The sequence below is a fragment of the Capricornis sumatraensis genome, chromosome X (genome assembly GCF_032405125.1).
Source record: "Capricornis sumatraensis isolate serow.1 chromosome X, serow.2, whole genome shotgun sequence".
In the NCBI taxonomy this organism is placed as follows: Eukaryota; Metazoa; Chordata; class Mammalia; order Artiodactyla; family Bovidae; genus Capricornis; species Capricornis sumatraensis.
Genome location: NC_091092.1, coordinates 28757699 through 28778627, shown reverse-complemented (window position 1 = coordinate 28778627; position 20929 = coordinate 28757699). Strand labels below are relative to the sequence as shown.

Here is a 20929-nt window from a genome sequence, read left to right as displayed (position 1 = left end):
GCCCATCTTGGTAATTCTCCGCAGAGAGGTAGAAATCTGGTGGAGCCATTTTGCCATTGGCCTAAGTGGAGAGGTGGGAATTTCATTCATTGTGCCAAGATGCCCAGCTCCCTGCAGAGACAAGAGAGCCTAGGGTAGGAGCTGGTCATTGCCCATGATTTTAGGACGATTTGCTTAGCTTTTCAGAACAGGGATTTGACACCTCTTATTGGCAGCCAGTGGTGGAAAGAGGAAAAGCCTGTGCCACTCAGGAAAACTGGTTCTACTCCAGGCTTTGGCATCTCTTGATTATTGGGGCCAGTTACTGGCACAGACATTTTAATCTTTGGGCCTCTCTCCTCTTGCCCCATTTGACAAGCATCATCAAAATCGGAAACAGTTATTGAGTCATCAGGGCCAGCAGAATCACACTTGGTCCCCTGAATTTGTACTAGTCAACCCCCAGTGTCTAAGAAAGGATGGCTCTTGCCAGACACTCTTCTTGTCTGCTAGCCTCCAAGTTGATAACTTAGCGCTAGAAATGGTTGCCCCGGCTCACCCAGATATCCAGGCAAAGTGAATGGAATGGAGAAGCAGGGCACAGTGTAAACTCAGTTATCTGACATTCTGTTAACGAGCACCTCAGCACATGGAGAGCACTGTGGTAATTGGGGTTCGTAATGACAGCCTGGAGGCCTTGACAAATCCTGAAGTGTCCTCTGAATCATCAAAGAGCCATTACGTTACAGCCATTGCCATTTTAGTGTTAAACACAGCATAGTGTATTTGATTCTTTAGAAATTGGTGATCCCTGGGTGATCTCTATGGTGATTTGTATTAACCAGAATATTAGATTGACTAGAACACTGCGTTCCCTGGCTGGTCTGTATAATGAAAAGTTTGCTGGACATTTGCTGTCTTTAAGTGGTCTGACTGAGGGACTTGAAGCTTTGGTCCAGTGCCACTCTGTTTGCCTCGAACCATTTCTTCTCTTTTGGCTGCTCCATGTGGTTCCCCAACCAGGGGTTGAACCAAGGCCCTTAGCAGTGAGAGCTTGGAGTCCTAACCACTGGACCACCCGGAAATTCCTTCGAACTATTTCTCTTCTGCTGACCTCACTTGGGTTTGGGGATTGCCGAATTAATAGCTGGGTCTTAAGAGAAAACTGATGGTGTCTCAGAGCCACTTCCAAGGACGATGTCAGATCTCCTGGACCGCTGAGCTGGGCCAGCTTAGGACTGTGCTTGTTGTCAGCAGAGTTGAGGGTAGGAGTGGGGAGGAAAATGGCCTCTTGGCCAGTGGCAGAAGAGGGCAGGAAAGGTCCCATCGTCCTGGGGCGGTGGTGAGAGGAAAGGAAGTGCCTGCCCAGCGGTGAGGCGCAGCTGCAGCGGGGTGGGGAGTGGAGCTGAGCTGGGGAGAAAGCTCCACCCCTGGACTCGTGGCCGCTCAATAGAAGGTGGGGTCAATGTAAGGGAAGAGGGCCTGGCTCTGGAGCATTTGGGCGGGCCTAAGCCAGGCTGTGACAGGAAAGGGGCTCCTTGCTTCACTTTTCCTGAGAGCCTTCGGAGACAACTCGACTTGCGCAGGGTGGATCTGTCAGCAAGTTTGGGGGTCACATAGTGAGCCGGGGTGGGGTGCCATGTCAGTCTGCCCTCCCTCACCCTCTACTAAACCCCGTGGCCCTCTCCTGCCCCTCACACAACTCTTGGCACCTCGTAAGCACTAAGAGTTTGTGGAATGAATGAAAGTGGCAGGGCAGCACGGATGAGGAAGGGTGTGTGGTTTGGATACTCAACAGTTGTGTAATTATTGGACTGTGTAAAGCGCTTTGGAGTGAATTATCTCAATTGAGCCTCAGAACAGTCCTGTGAGGTCAGTCAGTAAGGCTCAGAACAGTATTCTCAATTTATAGACAAGGAGACAGAAGTGAAGGAACTTTCCCAGAGCATACAGCCAATAACTGGCAGAGCCTGAACTCGAACCCAGACCTGCTAGCTCCTGATCCAGGGCACTTGCTTCGACACCATACTCTTAGTCCTTTGAAGGGATGCGTGACCGTCCTCTGTACATCCCACCCGCAGGAAGCATCTGTAGCTCCTTTGCTGGTATGGCAGACAGTGACATGGGATCCCAGGAAGTCTTCCCCACAGAGGAGGAAGAGGAAGTGACTCCCACCCCGGCCAAGCGTCGAAAGGTGAGAAAGACCCAGCGGGACACCCAGTATCGCAGCCACCATGCCCAAGATAAGACCCTGCTGAGCCAGGGCCGCAGGCACCTATGGCGAGCCCGGGAGATGCCCTGGAGAACAGAAGCTGCCCGGCAAATGTGGGACACCAATGAGGAGGAGGAGGAAGATGAGGAGGAGGGCCTGGTGAAGAGGAAGAAACGGAGACGGCAGAAGAGCCGAAAATACCAGACTGGGGAGTACCTGACGGAGCAGGAGGAAGAGCAGCGGCGGAAAGGGAGAGCAGGTAAGGCTGGCTGGGGGCTGCTGCCCCAGGCAGCTGCTGTCACCCGTCCCCAAGCCACAGTGACTCCAGCTTCTGGGGACCCTCAGGCATCATGGGTACTCCCACCCCTGCCTTCTCTCCACCTGCCAAAGGCCTCTGCACCCAGAGTAACCTGGTGCTATGATCCCCAGCTGCCAGAGGGGGTCACTCAACTGCAGTCCCAAGGTCTTGGCTTGGGGTTGAGATTGAATGAGTTCCCACTGACCTGCAGATGAGCTGAGGACATGTATGCCCAAGCCCTCCAGTTTTATATGTGTGTGTGTGTGTGTGTGTGTGTGTGTGTGTGTATGTATATATATATATAAAATCTGAACGTGTGGGCATGGCCACAGTGATGTCCTTAGTTACCAGGCAGTTCTCTGGTTGGCTTGAGGGAGTCAGGTCTCATGGGAGGTTGGGTTTTCTCTCCTAGAATCCTAAGTTTGAGAAGAAAGAGGGCATTGGCTGCCTTTCCTGGGATGCTTCCAGCCCCTAAAGTTAAAAAGAAGTACAATGGTTTCCTCAACCCAATGTAAGAAGTTCAAATAGAGGCAGGCACAACTTGGCTTTCTTGATTAAAGCCACAAAGGTTATTGAGGCAGAGTGAAGCTTTGACATGACCCAAGGTGGCCTCATTTTTGTTGGACCTGAGCTGGGAAAGTGGGGAGCCCAAGGAGAACACCAGGCTCTCTTTGGCCACGTCAGATGCTATGATATGCAATCACGGAGGCACAGACTGTCACCAAGGCTGATACCAGTTTGTTCTGTTAAGTGCTCTTCAGGCCCATTCCTGTAGTGGATTTCTAGATGAGCAAAAAGCACATCTCTGGGTTCAGTTAAAACACTTCTGTCTTTCACTCTCTTTCTCTGACCTCTGCCCTTGAAGCAACAATTGATTGTCTCCTATAATGTATTCATCCTGAGCTGCTAGTAAATATCTGCAATCTCATTATTAGTGAAAACTGAACAACCATGTTGGCGTAGGTAGTATATTCTGGGTTTGCTATAATGCCAAGAAGGCTAACCCTCATCTCTGGCCCTGTTTAAGTAGAGATGTATATTATATCTATCCCCACACTTAAGAGAGTAATTGAGCCAGTTTTTGTCATCCGTGTGAGAGTGGGGATGACTTTCCCATTTTTCTGCCAGAGCCAGGATGGATTGGTCAGGAGTGAGTTGTCAAGCAGTTGGCCTCAGCCACTTGTGTTAGGATAAAGAGGAGCTTTTATATCACCACTTCCCTGGGGCTCAGACGGTAAAAGCATCTGCCTACAATGTGGGAGACCCAGGTTCGATCCCTCGGTTGGGAAGGTCCCCTGGAGAAGGAAATGGCAACCTACTCCAGTACTCTTGCCTGGAAAATCCATGGACAGAGAAGCCTGGTAGGCTACAATCCATGGGGTCGCAAAGAGTTGGACATGACTCAGCAACTTCACATTACTTTTGTATCACCACAGCACTCTTGACAGCTTCAACATAACTACCTCCAGGAGCATGGGAGCGCCACTCGGCAAGGCATCCTGCTGGTTGTGGGGTCACCTCCAGTGTTTGGAAACCAGATCATTCTCCCTCTGTGTGTGTGTCTACAGGTTTTGAGTTGAGTCTGTTGGCTTTGGCCTATGATCTTCTCCAGATCTGATGCTAACTCTTCTTGAAGGAATTGCCTGGCAAACATCTCTCTTCTCCAGAAGCTCCAATTCCTCCTATTACTACCCTCTTTCAGGTTGACATCAGAGAGTCAGGCAGAGACCAGACTAGACGAGACAACTCCCGTGTGAGCCTCATGATCTTTCTTTTCATCCTGTGCTTGGGTCTCTCCTTGATTTGCAGAGGGGATAAGAAGAACCATTACCACTCACATACCTGCTACCTTCACTCCCAGTTCCCTTCGGTGCTACCATGAGGGTGCTCCACCAGTGTCACATAAACTCCAGAGCCTACCCTGCCGAGTACATGGGGAAGGGGCTGCTGCTTTTCCTGCGGCATTGAATGCTGTAATATGGCTTCCCCATGTTTCCTGAGGTCTTCACAAGACTTGCTTCTGTTCCTTCCTCTTTTGCCTCAGCCCAAACTGGTTACATTAAAAGGCCTGGTTGATAATGTGCTGGCTTGAAGTGCCATTAGAAGCCATCCAGCACAGCAGTTCTTTTTTCTTAATTTATTTTAATTGGAGGGTAATTACTTTACAATATTATAGTGGGTTTTGCCATACATTGTCATGAATCAGCCATGGGTGTACATGTGTCCCCCATCCTGAACCCCACTCCCACCTCCCTCCCCATCCCATCCCTCAGGGTCATCTCAGTGCACCAGCCCTGAGTACCCTGTCTCATGCATCAAACCTGGACTGGTGATCTGTTTCACATATGATAATATACATGTTTCAATGCTATTCTCTCAAATCATCCCACCCTTGCCTTCTCTCAAAGAGTCCAAAAGTCTGTTCTTTACATCTGTGTCTCTTTTGCTGTCTCGCATATAGGGTCATCATTACCATCTTTCTAAATTCCATATATATGGGTTAATATACTGTATTGGTATTTTTCTTTCTGACTTACTTCGCTCTGTATAGTAGGCTCCAGTTTCATCCACCTCATTAGAACTGATTCAAATGCATTCTTTTTAATAGCTGAGTAATATTTCACTGTGTATATATACCACAGCTTTCTTATTCATTCATCTGCTGATGGACATCTAGGTTGTTTCCATGTCCTGGCTATTGTAAACAGCAGCACAGCAGTTCTTAGGCAGAGGTGGGGACCCACTGGTGGACTACGGAGAGTTAGGAGAATGGGGGGCTGTGACAGCTGGCCTTTTTAGAGCTGTGTGTAACCTGTGGAGAATTCCTCATGCTGTGATGATGGCTCCTCCATCTAGATCTGCCCTTGGCAATGTCACACGTAAGAGAAGCCAAGGTCAAGGGAGGCAGGTTGAGAACTCTTGGATCTTGTACAACCCCCTCATTTCACAACTTGGAGAAACTGAGGCTGCAGTTACTTCAGAGACATAGTCATCTTTCACTGTTCACTAGGCATGGTGGCCAGTCCTGGCAGGGAGATAAAGACTACATGGGCATGGTCCTGCCTAAAAGCTTACAGTTAAATAACACAGTAATGATGCCTTACACTTTATAAAAGGGTGGTGTGGATTCTATCCTCCTCATTTTACAGACGTGGAAACTAGGCTCCGGGAGATTATGACCTGCCCTCAGCAACCACACAGCTAGTGGCCATGCCATGTAACAGTCATGTTAAGAGATAAGGATCAACTCAATCTGTCCTGCCCAACCCCATGGGGCTTAGGACTGACCCTGTTGGATGAAGCTCATGGTAATGGAGTTCCCAGCAGGCCTTTTGGAAATTGGAATGTGCTCTGTTCAGCGAGCTATGACTAGAATTAGAGATGTTGCTCAGTGTGTCCCAGTGACTTGATTTCCAGCTATGAAGGGCAGCAGGTTTCTGTGACTGCCCCTCTGTTAAGTTGGCCCGTGGCAGCTTCTGGTTTCAGGGAGTTTCTGTGCCACTTTGATCTTTGAGTGCCTGGAGAGAGACCAGCAGGGCAGACAGGTGGGTAGGGCTAAGGCTGTGAGGGATGTCTTCTCCCATTTACTCGCCCCTAGTATACTACATGCTTCACTTCAGGAGAGCTGCTAGCTTTGCTTCATATTGGAGTGGAGAAAGAGACAAAGGGGCGAAATGCTGGGAAAGTTCTGATTTCCTTTTAAATAGACCCTCATCTTTGGGACAGCCAGATGGGCCGCCCCCTGCTAGCAAGGCTGGGAGTTGTCTTCTGCTTGGAGGGGAGGGACATTGATGTAGAAGCACAGTGTCTGTTCGAGAAGCATCTAGTGGAATAGGCATCCCTGCACGAGATACTGGTAGGGAATAGTTACACAACTTTGTCCTGAGATTCTAATCCCCAAAGTCCTCTGATTCAGTTTAGAGGAAGGCGTTGCTTTTCTGTGTGCCATTTCCCTGACATCCATTCTTTCCTGCAGATTTAAAGGCCCGTAAGCAGAAAACTTCCTCCCAGAGCCCAGAGCACCGCCTCCGGAACAGGAACCTTCTCTTGCCCAACAAAGCCCAGGGGATCTCAGATTCACCAAATGGTTTCCTCCCAAATAACCTTGAGGAGCCAGCCTGCCTTGAAAATTCAGAAAAGCCATCAGGAAAACGAAAGTGCAAGACCAAGCACATGGTGACGGTCTCAGAAGATGCAAAGGTATGTTATCAGCCAGGGAAGTTGGGGCTGGAGACTGGGCTAGGGTGGCATGTTTCCCATAAGCTCCTTGAGGAACAGTCTTCTGAGTGAGTGAGTAAGTGCAGGAACAGAAAAAGTAAAAGTGTGAGTCTCTTAGTCATGTCCAACTCTTTGCGACCCCATGGACTATAGCCCACCAGGCTCCTCTGTCCATGGGATTCTCCAGACAAGAATACTGGAGTGGGTTGCCATGCCCTCCTCCAGAGGATCTTCCTGACCCAGAGATTGAACCCAGGTCTCCCACATTGCAGGCGGATCCTTTAATGTCTGAGCCACCAGGGAAGCCCGAGTGAGTGCATGGGGGGATTGAATTAACTCATATTTATTACAGTGTTTTAAACTAATTCTAGAAGGGTTGGGCTGTAGATTTGAAGAATGGAACTGAAGTCAGAGCTAATAATAAGCATCTACACACTGTAGTGTTTGGCCCAGGATGAATTTGCCTCAACAATCCTTGGATCTCCTTAGAGTTAGGGAAGAGTTAGAGAATATGGCAGAATGTTAGCCTGAATAGCTTGTTAACATCCAATCAAGAAGCTTTTGTCTGGGCTTAACTCACTGGAAACCAATCAGGAAGTTTTCTGAGTCAATCAAGGTAGAAAACAATTTGTAGAAGCAAGGATGTTGATTTCCAGACAAAGGTTGCCTGAGGGTGGGGCTGAAGGAATTCCACTTGGACTGGTCATGCTGTACTTTCCCAACCCCACTCCTCAGTTTCTGTGCTTCTCATGAGTGCCTACCAATCCATAGCCAAGCAAGGGCACTAGAACCCCTGTTTAAAACTGATGTCTCTTTGGGTTCTCATGTTCATAGCATTGGTGTTCAGTTCCATACCATACAATTGAAAAAAAGAAAATCACACGATCCTCATCCTGGAGGTGCAAGGATGTTTGAGAGATGCGAGGCACAGGTTCAAATGTATGCCTGTAATGTGTGTTTGTCTTGACAACCAAAAATCAAAAGGTCGTATTGGGCTGGTTTAGGTGGTTGTGACTCTAATGGCTCTTTCTAGCTCCAGAGCAGGGTCCATGAGTGGCACTGGCAAAAGGTAGGAGACCCAAGTGCTCAAGTCCCCCATCCTTGTTCTGGAATCTGATTTCAGCGCAAAGTGCTCAAGCCTATTTCTTCATCTTTAAAAAAAAAGGAGATGATACTTCCAGGCCTTTCCATCCCACAAGGGTGCTTAGGGGAACAAAGGAGGCAATGGATGTGAAAGGCTTTGATAATGGTCAAGTGCTGTCTCTGAGTTTGGTGTAAACCCTTGAGCTTCAGACCAAGGCAAGAATGAGGGGACAGAGACACAGGAAGGCCAGGTAGCAGGGCCGGCTCCTGGAGACTCCGGAGGGGCCCAGGCAGGAATTGGGGCGTCTGCTCTGGGCCAGGTGCTCTGCTCACATGATCACTCAGTTCCCACAGCAGCTGTCAGAGGTGGGCCCTCTTGTCCTCAATTTATGGTGAGGAAACCAAGGTTTGGGGAGGTTCAGGGACTTGCTTGAGGTTACTCAGTGGTCCGAGTGACAGACCTGGGGCATGAGGCAGGCCTGGCTGCCCCTGGGGCACCTCCACCCCCTACCCTTTCCATATGCCTCCACCCTGTGAATGGGTGGCTTCTGTCTGCATTCAGGTGACACTGGGGTAGGGTGAGGCTGGGCAGGGAGACACTGCCACCCGGAGCAGCTCTGGTGGAAGGTGGACGTCCTCATCCCCTGCTCTTTCCCACTCACATGACTCCATCCCACACAAAGGTGACGAGCCACCTGATACTCAGCAGCACATGCTGATGCTTCTGTCTGGTAGTTCTGCCAGGCGGTGTGTCCACTGAAATGTTCTCCCAGAGAGGTTTTGTGCCTTCCCAGGGCCTCCCTTTTTCCCTCCCGCCTTTCTTTCTTTCCCAGTCACCGCCACCTGCTCCAATTCCCCCCATGGCACAGTGCTTTGCAGTGAGAACCAAGGCAGGGGGAGGGCGGGGACGTGCCTGCAGCACTGAAGCTGGCGCATCAGCCAAAGGCTTCTTCCCACAGGGGCTCCAAGTCAGGGGGGCAGGGCAGGGGGGGTCTTGCTCCTCCCTCTCTCTGGCAGCCTCCGTTTTCTCTGCCAGCTCTGGCCCCTTGATGGGAATCACCCTTTGGCTCCTCACTTGGTTTAGCAACAACCTGGGCATTTTACCCAGCATCCTCCAGTATTGCCATTGTACACCTCTGTCCTCCTGGCAAAAAAGCCACATTCTACCCTCATAGCCAGGGCCTTCCTGCTAGCTGGTATACCTCTCTGCCCTTTTGGATGTGGATAGAGAGCAGCTCTTTTCTTGCAATTTACCAGAGGAAACAAATGCCCTGGGTCAATGTCTTTTCCCTGGTGCCATTTCTTTCCCAGCTTCGTGTCTTTCTAGGCAACTCTTTTGGCTGCCCAGGGCTCTATGTATAGCTGGCTTGAATCAAGTCAACAAATGTTTGTTGCAGTGACATGCCCAACCCCAAATTAATTGCTGTAAGGAACAAAAGAGATGACGACAGTATGAACCCTAACCCCAGGGAGCTTAAAATGTAGCAGGGGAGGCCAGACTTGCCCATGAAACAACAGAAGGAAATTGACAGTCAGACATAAGGCGTTGGATTATGTGATTCAGACTAGGTGTTCTGGGTGTGTAGAAAAAGGGCAGTGGGGACCACAGTGTTGTAGACAACAGGATTTAAGGGAGCCCTTGATGCTCTCAGGGATTTGGGTAAGTAGGATGTATTCATTATCTGTTGTGCTCAGTTGCTCAGTCGTGTCCGACTCTTTGCCACCCTATGGACTGTAGCCCACCAGGCTCCTCTATACATGGGATTTTTCCAGGCAAGAATACTGGAGTGGGTAGCCAGGGGAGATCTCCAGGGGATCTTTCCGACCCAGGGATCAAACGTGGGTCTCGTGCATTGGAAGGCAGATTCTTTACCAGTGACCCACCTGGGAAGCCCTCCTAGTTATCTATTGCACTTCACAACAAACTACCCTAAGATTTAGCAGTTTAACCCAACAATAAGCATGTATTATTTCATAGTTTCCGGGGTCAGGAATTCAAGAGCAGCTTTGCTGTGTCTGACTTGGGGTCTCCCACGCATGAGGTTGCCGTCATGGTGTCAGCCAGGGCTCCATTCATGCAAAGACTCGACTGGGGCTGGAGGAGCTTCTTGAGTGGCTCCCTCACATAGGTGGCAAGTCGAGGCTTGCTGTTGGTGGGGGACCTCCTTTGCTTGTCACTTGGGCCTCTTAAGGGATGCTTGACTATCCTCATGACCTGGCAGCTGGCTTCCTCCTGAATGAGTGATTCAAAAGAGAGCAAAGCAGAAGCCACATTATCTTTTAGGCCGTGGCCTTAGAGGTCACACACCATCATCTCTGCCTTCTCCTGTGCAGAAGGGACTACACAAGAGCATGAATATCAGGAGGTGGGGATCATCACAGTCATCTTAGAGTCTGATGGACGCATTCTTGTCCTCTGAACCCCCAGTGATTCATGTTCTTCCACGTGCAAGTCACACCTTCCTCTGCCACGGCTCCCCCAAAGTCTTGTCCACTTACGGCATTAACTCCAAGTTTAGAATCTCATCATCAAACTTAGGTCCAGGTGAACATGAAGCACCTTGGGTCTGGTTCCTTGAGTACAGCTCCTCAAACACAGTTCCTCTCTGTCTGAAGTTCCTTCCTCTCATCTGAAAGAGACAAATAACCTGCCCCTATGGACTCAATAAACCATGGTGTGCCAGACACGAGAACCTGTTCTGGACATTCCAGTTCAAAATGGGAGAAGAAAGGAGACAAGCACGGGTCATTCATGAGGAAAGGACTGTAATGTTTCATGAGCACCCACTGTGTGCTGCTCTAGCTCATTATCTCAAAGACCCTGTTGGGGAGAAAGTGAGGCTCTGAGAAGTTGGGTCTTGCCCCAGGTCTTGCAGCTAGTAGCTGGCAGAGGCAGGATTCAAAAGCTGGTCTGTCCGATTCGAGAGCCTGAGCACTTTCCACCAGCCCAGGTGGGCATGAGTGTGATCCAGGGGGACATTGTGCTAGGAGGTAGGGAAATCCTGGTGAGGGTTGGATGTTGGGGGAAGGTTTTTGCAACAGAGTGAAGGCTTCCACAGCTGTGCCTCTTCCATCACAGCGAGCTGTCTCCACCTCTCTTCACCCTGAGAATTTGCTTCTGCTTATTTATCGAGGTGACTAGTTAAAAACTTCAACACATGGGGATCAAGGCAGGTAAAGAAGGCATGCAGAGTGTGTGAGAGAAGCTGGCATATCCCCTCGAGCTCTGTGAGCAATCCCTTCATTGTTGCTTGGTTTTCGGGGTTGAGGACTTGAGCCATTCTGCATCTGCTCGCTGGGTAGAAATGAGGAGGTGAGTTGTGCTGATCTGTCTCTGCTTTCCAGAGCAAAGGGCGTTGGAGCCAGCAGAAGACACGCCCTCCCAAATCTCCCACCCCAGCAAAGCCCACAGAACCATGCACACCCTCTAAGTCCCGAAGTGCTGGCCCAGAGGAGGCCTCCGAGTCACCCACAGCCCGGCAGATTCCCCCAGAGGCTCGTCGTCTCATAGTGAACAAAAATGCTGGCGAGACCCTCCTACAGCGGGCGGCCCGCCTTGGGTATAAGGTAAGGAACACCCCCTCATTTCCACAGGATATTGTTGCCCCAGCATCTGTGGATAACCTTCTCCCCATTGGCTCTTCTGTGGCCTGGCCAGGCCTTTGTTTGGGGCTTAAGTGCAGGATGGCCCCCTCCTACTCTGTATATGGCCTATGGGGCTGCCTCATCACGACATGCTGTGTGGGCTTGCAAACCCGATTGGATGTCAACTGAGGATGAATAGCATTGAAATGGTAAGACAATATCATCCAGTACCTTCATAGGCCAGAGATGGGATTTGGGGGTTTTTATGTCATCTTGAATTTCCCTGTGCCATGGCTCCCCACTCAGAGAGGAATGGGGGTGATCATCGCTCACTCTTTATATCTCCCTCCAGCTTCCCCTCCTTTTGGCCTCCAGTAGTGGAGGGGTCGAGTACATTGGAGGGGCAGAGTTGCGCTCACCCCCACCTTATGCTGCTTCCCTATGGACTGGAAAGGAAGCTGGTGTTTGTTGAGCACCTCTTTGGTCATGTTAAGAGCTCTCGTTGCCTCATATCCTTTCATCTTCACTGTAAGCCTATGGAGGTAGGTTTGATTAACCCTGTTTTACAGGTGAGAAAATCAGGGGTTAGCCATGTTAAGTGATGTGTCCACAGTCACTCAAGCGCTATGTATATGTGAGTCTGAATTCACACCAGCGTCTTTCTGATTCCTAAAGGGTAGGGGCAGAAGCCAGATTCATTCAATGACATTGCTGGACATTTTTGTTGATATGAGCGTATTTTGTGGATATGAGCTCCTTGACCATGTGCCTTTGCCAGCCACACCAGTTATTTCCCCAGGATTTGCTCTGAAGTGTGGAAATGCTGGGCTATAGAGTAGGTCTTCCTTTTTTTTTTTTTTCTTTTCTTTTAAGGCTTCCAGTACCCATAACTGATTCATTTAAAGACAGCTGCACTCCCAGCCAGGTGGGTTGGCATAAGAGAGCCACCTTGACACTGTCTCACTGGCAAGCCACCTATCTGTCTTGAGCACCTAGTGTGGGGGCCTGGATAGCTGCCAAGGGAGATCTAAAGAAAAAATGATAACCAACCCTTGCCCTTTAAGTGAGTTTCTTTTACCTGGGGCCAAAGCAGGTAGCAGGAGACCATAGGTGAACCAATCAGGACAGGGCAAGGGCAGGTTGGACAGCCTGTGACAGGAGGAAGGGAAGGAGGAGGCGTCTGAAGCCAGGACAAAGAGGTGATATCTGCAGTGGTGGGAAGGCTGGGGGCTTCGTGACCCCCTGGGTAGAGACAGTGTGAAGTTCCGTGTCCAGAAGGCAGCACCCCCACGCAGGCACACAGGCTCTAGCCAGCCAGCCAGTGTGCTAGCTGTCAGTCAGGACGGCTGAATCCCATCTCACCGGGGCCTGGAGGAGCTGACGAGAGGCTGCTGGTAGCTGCTGTCAGCCTCTTTCCCTCAGAAGAGGGACTGCCTCTCCCTTCTGCCTCAGCTTATCCACCACAGCTAGCTAGGCTGCTTCTCAGCCTGGAGTCCCACTTATCGTCCTGTCATCTCAGCCCAGGGACACTGATCATTACTATGGATGACTGACCACCCTGGATGATGCTCAGAACAGTCTTCATTTGAGGGGAGGGCTGGAACTGACTGCCCTGGGATACACATCCAGGGATGGTACTTACACCAGTTCTTTCTTCCTTGTTCTCAAATAACTGCCAGAGGCAGTGTTTGCTAGCACAAGTCTCATTTCTCTGGTCTGGGGCCGTCTCACAAAGCCCCGGACGAGGGAACGGGCAGTCAGACCATGGAGGCCTGAGGGTGTGAGCTCTGGGTGGGCAGGTGAGCCTCTCTGAGGGGCTTACACCCACAGCCCACACCCTGATCAGTGTTGTCAGCCATTAGAAATGTCTCCGCTCTGCTGAGGACACTGCCCAAAGCTGGCCCCTCAGGACTGATTTAGTTGACAGTAGATTCTGAGATCTGCCCATCAGTCCCTGGACTAAAGAGCATGTTCTGAGACTCTTCGGACACGTGGAGAGCTTCAAACCTAACCCAGGTGACTGCAAGAGTTCGGCCTCTCTTTGCTCACGGCGCCCTCCCTCTCCCCACAGGACGTTGTCCTCTACTGCCTCCAGAAAGACAGTGAAGATGTGAATCACCGCGACAATGCAGGCTACACGGCCCTGCATGAGGCTTGCTCCCGGGGCTGGACTGACATCCTGAACATCCTGCTGGAGCACGGGGCCAATGTGAACTGTAGCGCACAGGATGGCACCAGGCAAGAAGGCTGCCCTCCCGTCTCCCCCACCCCTCTCCCCTGCTCAGCCCCTCCCTCAAGAGAATCCACCCCACTTCAGGCCAGGCTGGATGAGTCCTTGGTTGGCCAGTGCACGTTGCCCACTGATGGGAGGCTGGGGTTCTCTGGGGATCATCCCTGGCACTGTCTTCAGGCAGAATCTCAGGCTTTAGGAATCGGAAGGCTGATCTTGAGGTAACATCCCAGATTTGATTCTTGAGTTGATCTCTGTATACTTAAAAAAGGGACACCTGCCATGTCTTAAAGAAACCGCACCCATTCTCCTGTGCTGTATGCGAGGGCCTGCTTCCTGGGCAAAACTGACCCCTGAGCTGCATACCAAGTGGTGGTGGGGTGCTTGGATCAGAGGCTGTGGGCTCTGCTGGGCCACCTGCTGGGTGTGCGGAGCAGCTCTGGGGCAGTCATCTGGGTTTTCCAGTCATATCCCCCAGAATCTTCTGTAAGTTTATCCTCAGTTAGGGGCCTATTCTCCTCTGAGCTCCAGAACAACCAGCAGAGTGCCATTGGGGAACGTAAGAGAGAGAACTGGGAGGGAGGAGAAAGAGGCAGGGAAATATGGAGGGCAGTGCAGGCCAGCAGTGGCTCCCTGCCCTCTTCCCCATGTTACGCTGGGCTCCTCTCACTTGCTTTCCCTGCCAAGGTGGCCTGAGGCCTAGACACCCCGGTTCCCACTTGGGCCCTGCTGCTCTCACCTGTGTCACCTTGCAGGCCAGTTCACGATGCAGTGGTCAATGACAACCTGGAGACCATCTGGCTTTTGCTGTCCTATGGGGCTGACCCCACGCTGGCTACCTACTCAGGACAGACAGCCATGAAGCTGGCCAGCAGTGACACCATGAAGCGCTTTCTCAGTGGTGAGTATGACCCAGACTCAAAACCTCATTACCGGGGCTCTGACCCTAAGTTCCCGAGATACCCTTCATCTCACTCATTTCAAGCATCTCCTACAAGGGGCATCGGCTCTCCTCACGTGTTCCTTTTTGGCAACTCACAAATCTCTATGAACTTTGAAAAGTCAGCAGGCAGCTTCCTCTTGTCCCCATACTGTGAGTGTCATTGCATGCATCCTCTTCAGGGCCCTGGTTGCCCTTGGGGACCCCTTTTCCTGCTCTGTGTGTGAGGTAGGCCCCTCTGTGGGACAGTGGCCCCACTAGAAGTTTGAGTTTGGGGCAAAATGTGCGGACTTGTGTTTTGAATGGTCTGCCAGTTGCAAAGAGGTGACACTTAACAGTTTGCTTTCGTTTTTGCACTTGCACTTTATCTCTGTTGGTGATCAAAGTTCAACCCTTGGGACCCCTCCACAAGCTTTATTCCTCACACCCTGTGGTAACTGTGATGTTCCCTGTGCATCCTCCTGTTCTTTGCTCTTCCTCCCTCACTTGCCCCCTCTGGAAAAGTAGTGTTAAGGCCCATGGCAAGCACCACAAACCAACTTGCATTTGTTTTCTCATTAGTGGATGACAGGTGTTTGTCTGCAGTTAGATAGCTCTACGGAGTTGGGCAGTGGGAGGAGGGAAGTCTGGCTTGGGCATGCTCAGTGGAAATCTCCTCAGACTTGACCTCTGAATAAAGGAACCCCACCTCCTGTGTGATATTACAGCTTGGCTGTTGCTCCAGCAGTGACTTCTTCAGCCTGCCTAAGTGCAGTTGGGTGGATGGAGCAGCTGGAGGTTGTGTCACTGATCCTCTTCAGAGGCTTCGATGTTGATGATAGAGCCCCTCTTATGCTGGAAGCTGGCAGGACCAAGGGTTTGCCCAAGGCTGTTTCCTCTCTCCAAGACTGTGGCCTCAGTTCGTACCCCGCCCCGCCCCCCCCACCATCAGGTACAGTCCTAGGCTCCCAAGCAGAAGCTCATTTGTTTATGGAATACAGGTTAACCAGGCAGCTGATGATGGAGGAGGAAACAAAGTAGTAGCCTGAGCCGAAGGTCCCCGTGGAAGGAGGACTAGGTGGGAAGGGCCTTCTAGGTATTGAAGGAAGGGGAGTGATGGGACGCTGTGAGGGAGGCCCTGACCTCTGCCTGGCTGCCCCCATCCAGTCCACAGCCAGGCTTCCGCCCCACAGCCGGACTCAGCCTCTCCGGCTGAGGCAGGAGGACTGCCTCCTTCCTCCACCGGCTCTGGGGCCCAGGCCTGTCTGTGAGGTCAGAGCCATGTGGGACACTCTTTCAGGCATTTGCTCTGGGCTAGCGAGGACTCTCGTTCAGATTAGCTGGACCATCACTGGGCTGCGTGCGGCTCGGAGCAGGCCACCCTCTGTGGCTTCTTCCCACACACCGCTCTGCACTCTCCTCCACACGAACGGGTGTTGTCTGCACTCCACTCACTTCCCAGGGAAAGCTGGCACGCAGGAACACCCAGAGCATCTCAACATGATAAAAGCGCCTCGTGAAGCACTCCTCTGACCAGCAGGTCTCATCCAGAGGCTTCTTTGGGCTGGAGACCACTCTCCTGAGGGCTGTCTCTAACCTCCGTGGTCACAAAGTCTTTTCTTCGTGGACTCCTTCTCCAAAATCCCCAAAGAGTTTGAATGTTGAAACCATTTGAAGTAGTTAAAAAATGAGAAGTAAACACAGTTTTCTCTTTTCTCATGTCTGTTAGCTAATCCCAACTACTGGGAAGCCTTTGATGCCTCCTTAAACTAACTCGAGTTCTAGTTTGTGCTGTGGACACAAGAGAAGACTTTCCTGAATCCTGGCACTTCCTAGCCTCTCCAGGCTGAACACCTTCATTCAATTCTTGACATTGTTTCTCAACTTTATGGGCATGGAGCTATAACTTCATAATGGGGGCCAGGAGCTGAAAGGAGTGTTAAAACTGGGCCACCTCTTTTCCATGCAAATACTGAGTGCCAGTTAAAGGCAGAGCTCTGACTGGCCATTAGGGAAAGTGCTCAAGCTGGTTAAGACCTTGGCAGCCAGGGAAGCAGGCACTGGCAGCAGTCAGTAGGCTCCGGGAGGGGGGACTTGAGCTAAAAGGCTGTTGTGAGGGGATAAGAGGTTAACACTTAGGGTTTTTAAGGTTGAGGAAAACTCACCTAACAGAACCATTTTGAAGTGAACAATTCAGTGGCTTTTCCTACATTCACAATGTTGAGTAACCATCACCAGGAGCTTTTTCAATTCCTCCAATGGAGTGTCTCTCTTGTTTCGTATCAGCTCCCTACCTCTCCCCTGCCCCGAATCTCAGGAAATGACTGGGTACAGTGGCTGCTGGAAGCGCCATGAGGTTGAAGGTTGGGGAGGCAGTTCCCTCCTCTGGCCTACCTCCCCAACCGATACACCTCAACACACCAGTGTGGACTTCTGGATTTCTTTTTACCTTGCCTGTCTGGCTGAGGTAGTTAAAAAGCTCTTTGCTGTTCATCCCCAAGCATTTGCTTGACCAAATTCCCCACAGATTCATTGTCTTCTTCCTCCCCTAGTGGGGATCCCACGGGGCAGCAGGTGAAGGCGAATCCCTGTAGGGTGTCAAGGGCGGAAATGGTGCCAGCATCAGGGTTGTGTCTCATGTAGAGCATCCCTCGTTTTGTGCAAGTCTCCTCTCCTGAAAAACTCGAGGAATCAAATCCTCATTTAAATACACAGAGGAGTGGTATCCTGTAGTGAATTCTTTTGTAAAGCAGAAGATGCTGGTGATTCGTGTGGGTTGACAATGTGGATATTCCTCCATTGCCTTTGCTTAGCATGAGGCCCATGTCTCCTGAGACCCTGAAGGGTATAGTGCAGCTTCTTCATGTGTTCATTCACCCATGTGTCTATAGAGCACCTGTTAAGTTTCAGGTACAGTTCTGGGTACTAGAGGTCAGACAGTGAACCCTTTGTCTCTCATCCTTGTCCTTGGAGAACCAAGCCATCCAAACCTTCCAAGAGGCCTTTGGAAGAGCTCCTTCTTGGGCCAGATTACAGGCAGGCATGTGACTGATTTCCCTTTGACCCTTTGAAGAAAAGAATAATATGCAGCCTAACCAAGGGAAAACAGACTGGTTTTTCGTCCTCTGTCGGAAAGAATGTGGGAGCTGGGGGGAGTTGTTGCAGTTTGGGTTGGGGCATTGGAGGAACTCTCAGGACTGCTTTTCCTTCCACCAATGAAAGGGTTAGTAGTTTACCACTTGAGGTCACTGAATCACAGGTTTTTGTTTTTCCCGCCAGAGACCTTGGCCATATGACCCCCTGTCGATGAGTGTTTGTTTTTTGTTTTCTCCCCTTTCATGTCCCTCAGCTGGTGACTTGGTTGTAGGAGATGGGCAGGGGTACAATGGGACCCTAGGAAATACAGAAACTTCTATTGCCAGGGCCACCACTCACATTGAATACTTAAAAATATTTTTTTAATCAAGGCAAAATTCATGTAAGATAAAATTAACCATTTAAAAGTGAACAGTTCAGTGGCATTTAGTGTGTTCACCATGTTGGACAACTACTACCTCTATCTAGTTCCAAAACATTTTCATCCCCCTGAAATGAAACCCCCAGAGAAGGCGATGGCACCCCGCTCCAGTACTCTTGCCTGGAAAATCCCATGGGCGGAGGAGCCTGGTGGGCTGCAGCCCGTGGGGTTGCTAAGAGTCGGACACGACTAAGCGACTTCACTTTCACTTTTCACGTTCATGCATTGGAGAAGGAAATGGCAACCCACTCCAGTGTTCTTGCCTGGAGAATCCCAGGGACGGGGGAGCCTGGTGGGCTGCCGTCTATGGGGTCGCACAGAGTCGGACACGACTGAAGGGGCTTAGCAGTTAGCAAATGAAACCCCATACCCATTGAGCAGTTGTTTTCCACCCCCAACCCCAGCCCCTGGCAACTACATGTCTACTTTGTCTCTTTGGATTTGCCCATTCTGCACATTTCGTATAAAAGTGAATCACACAATATGAGGCCTTTTGAGGCTCACTTTCTCCATGTAGCATCATATTTTCAAGGTCTGTCCACATAGTGGCATCTTTTTAATGGTGAATACTATCCCCTCTCTGGATAGATCACATTTTCTTTTATCCATTCATCAGTTGAGGGACATTTGGGTTGTGTCCACCTTTCGGCAACTGTGCCTAGTGCTGCTGTGAACACACGTGAATAAACATTTGAATACAAGTTTCCAATTTGGGGTATATACCTAGAAGCAGGATTGCTGGGCTGAGGGTACTGTTTGAAGGCAAGGATAAGAGAAAAGAACTCAAAGTTACAGGGAGGACAAGGGAAAATCAAGGAAAAGGACTCCCTCTTCATCCTGACTGTACATGGAGACACATGTGGAAACACGCCTCGAAGCTGCCCTGTCAAGCAGACTGCGACGGCTCCTTTTGTGCACCACTCGTGGGCCAGTTCTGACTTTGGCATCTTTGTCTGTGCCAGTTGACTTCGGGCTATCTCAAAAGGCACATTCACCTGCAAATGTGAGGAGAATTAGATGAGTTTCTGGGGGCCTCCGAAGGCAGGTCTGAGAGAGGAGCCCCGGGAGTATGGTGAGCGAGGGCTGCTCTGCTGGAGTCCTCTGGTGACCGCAGTCGCTTGAATGCTTATGTGCCAGCACGCAGGCTAAACAAGCCCTTGACTTTCTAGTCTCGCCTTGTAGTAGTTTCTCCCTGCTCTTACTTCCCCCATGGTGTTTATTATGCTCTTACTGTGCCAGGCACCTGCGCTTTGGAACTGGGGAGACAGTGATGAGCAGGACAGACATAGTCCCTGACTTTGGGGAACTTACAATCTCATTCCTTTGTCTCCAGGACACCTAGTGCAGGGCGAGGCACCAAATATAGTCACCTACCTGACAGATGCCTTTGGAAGAAATTACTTCCAACTCCCAAATGGCACAGGGTACAGAAGAGGAGATAAGCTGGCATCTGGGACCTCAAGAGTTTTTCATGGAATACTCAAAAGATCTCATATATGTGCTGAAAGATTTTCTACTCTGGCTCCTCAGCGATTACTTTGAAAGCTTCTCTCTGACTGTCTTTTCCTCTCAGAAGAAACTCCTCATCTCCTAGGGGGTTGCCAAAAAACAGACTTCTTTCAGTAGCTCACAACAGCTGATGGGCACTTTTGCTGATAGAATGTGTGACCCAAAGGGAAGGTATCCTGGAATGTGGTGGTGCCTTCTATCCAAGGACTTAGCTCTGCTCCTTTAAGAGTAGCTACCAACTTCCTCCTGGGCTTTGCTTTTCAGGGGACATCCTCACCCAACCTGTGCCCTTTGGACTCTCTCCTGTCCTATTGCTCAGGTGTCACTTGAGGGCAGGTGGCAACCATACACAGCTAAATCAACTTGCCAACTGTACTACGTGGCACATTGGCAACCACTGGGCCATGTGCCCACAGATGATACAGTTGAATTTGTCATGGAATCCTGCTTTTTGTCCACATGGAGCCAAGAGGTGAAACAATTCATCTAGATGCTTAGCTAGGAAACAGGGAGGCTAAGAGGTAGCCTCATGTCAGTTCTCAGATTGTGTAAGCAAAAGGTTGTTTGAAATGGTTTTTTAGGGAGAGGGAATTCAGCAGTCCAGTGGTTAGAACTTGGAGCTTAACCCAACTTAGGCCAGGGTCTGGGTTCAATCCCTGATTGGGGAACTAAGATCCTATAAGCCACAAACCCCCAAAAAAGAAAAAGCGCTAAGTCCTAACCCCTTAGTCTCCTTGTTTCCTAGTTTCATCCGTGTTGTAGGTAACATGTCTCAGTACTTCATTTCTCCTAATGGCTGATTACTGTCCCATTGTGTTAATCTTCATTTTGTTTCTCACTTCATCAGTTGAATGACATTTGAGTTGTTTCCACTTTTTGGAGATTGTGAATAGAGCTGCTCTGGAACATTCATGTACAAGTTTTTGTTTCAATACCTGTTGTTAATTCTTTGGGGTATTGCTGTGGAAGCAATAGGTTTTCATGAGGATAAACTTGGTCATCCCCCCCACCATTCCATGTTTTCAAGGACAAGACAGAAGGAATTATGCTTCCTTTATTTTCCTTTGAATTGGCAAGATCACGATTGGATATATGAATATTGTGACCAGCAGGGGACTTAAATCTTGGGATGGATCTAGGATTCTGCTTGCAGAGTAATGCCCTACATCATTTGAAGAAGGGGTCCCAGGCCTAAATGCCTTCAGACTGATCATGTTAGAGAGCAGGCAGGCTGGGTGGGGCCTGCTGAACTGGAGAACACACATGTCCCCTCTCCCTCCAGCCAGCTGATGACATGCAGTAATGTAGATACAATTTTGCCAGATCTCTTGATTTTTTTTCAAGGAAACTTGGAAATCCGAATTTTTAAGTGAAATCTC

General features: G+C 50.1%; 1 protein-coding gene across 1 annotated transcript in view; it reads left to right on the top strand.

Moving 5' to 3' along the window:
- BCORL1 (BCL6 corepressor like 1) overlaps positions 1–20929 on the top strand; it is a 56431-nt gene that overhangs the window by 30404 nt on the left and 5098 nt on the right. Inside the window, exons 7-11 of the mRNA XM_068962759.1 lie at positions 2061–2450; positions 6466–6689; positions 11136–11357; positions 13447–13613; positions 14361–14506. Of these exons, the coding sequence (XP_068818860.1) occupies positions 2061–2450; positions 6466–6689; positions 11136–11357; positions 13447–13613; positions 14361–14506 (1149 nt within the window). The remainder of the gene's footprint in view (positions 1–2060; positions 2451–6465; positions 6690–11135; positions 11358–13446; positions 13614–14360; positions 14507–20929) is intronic.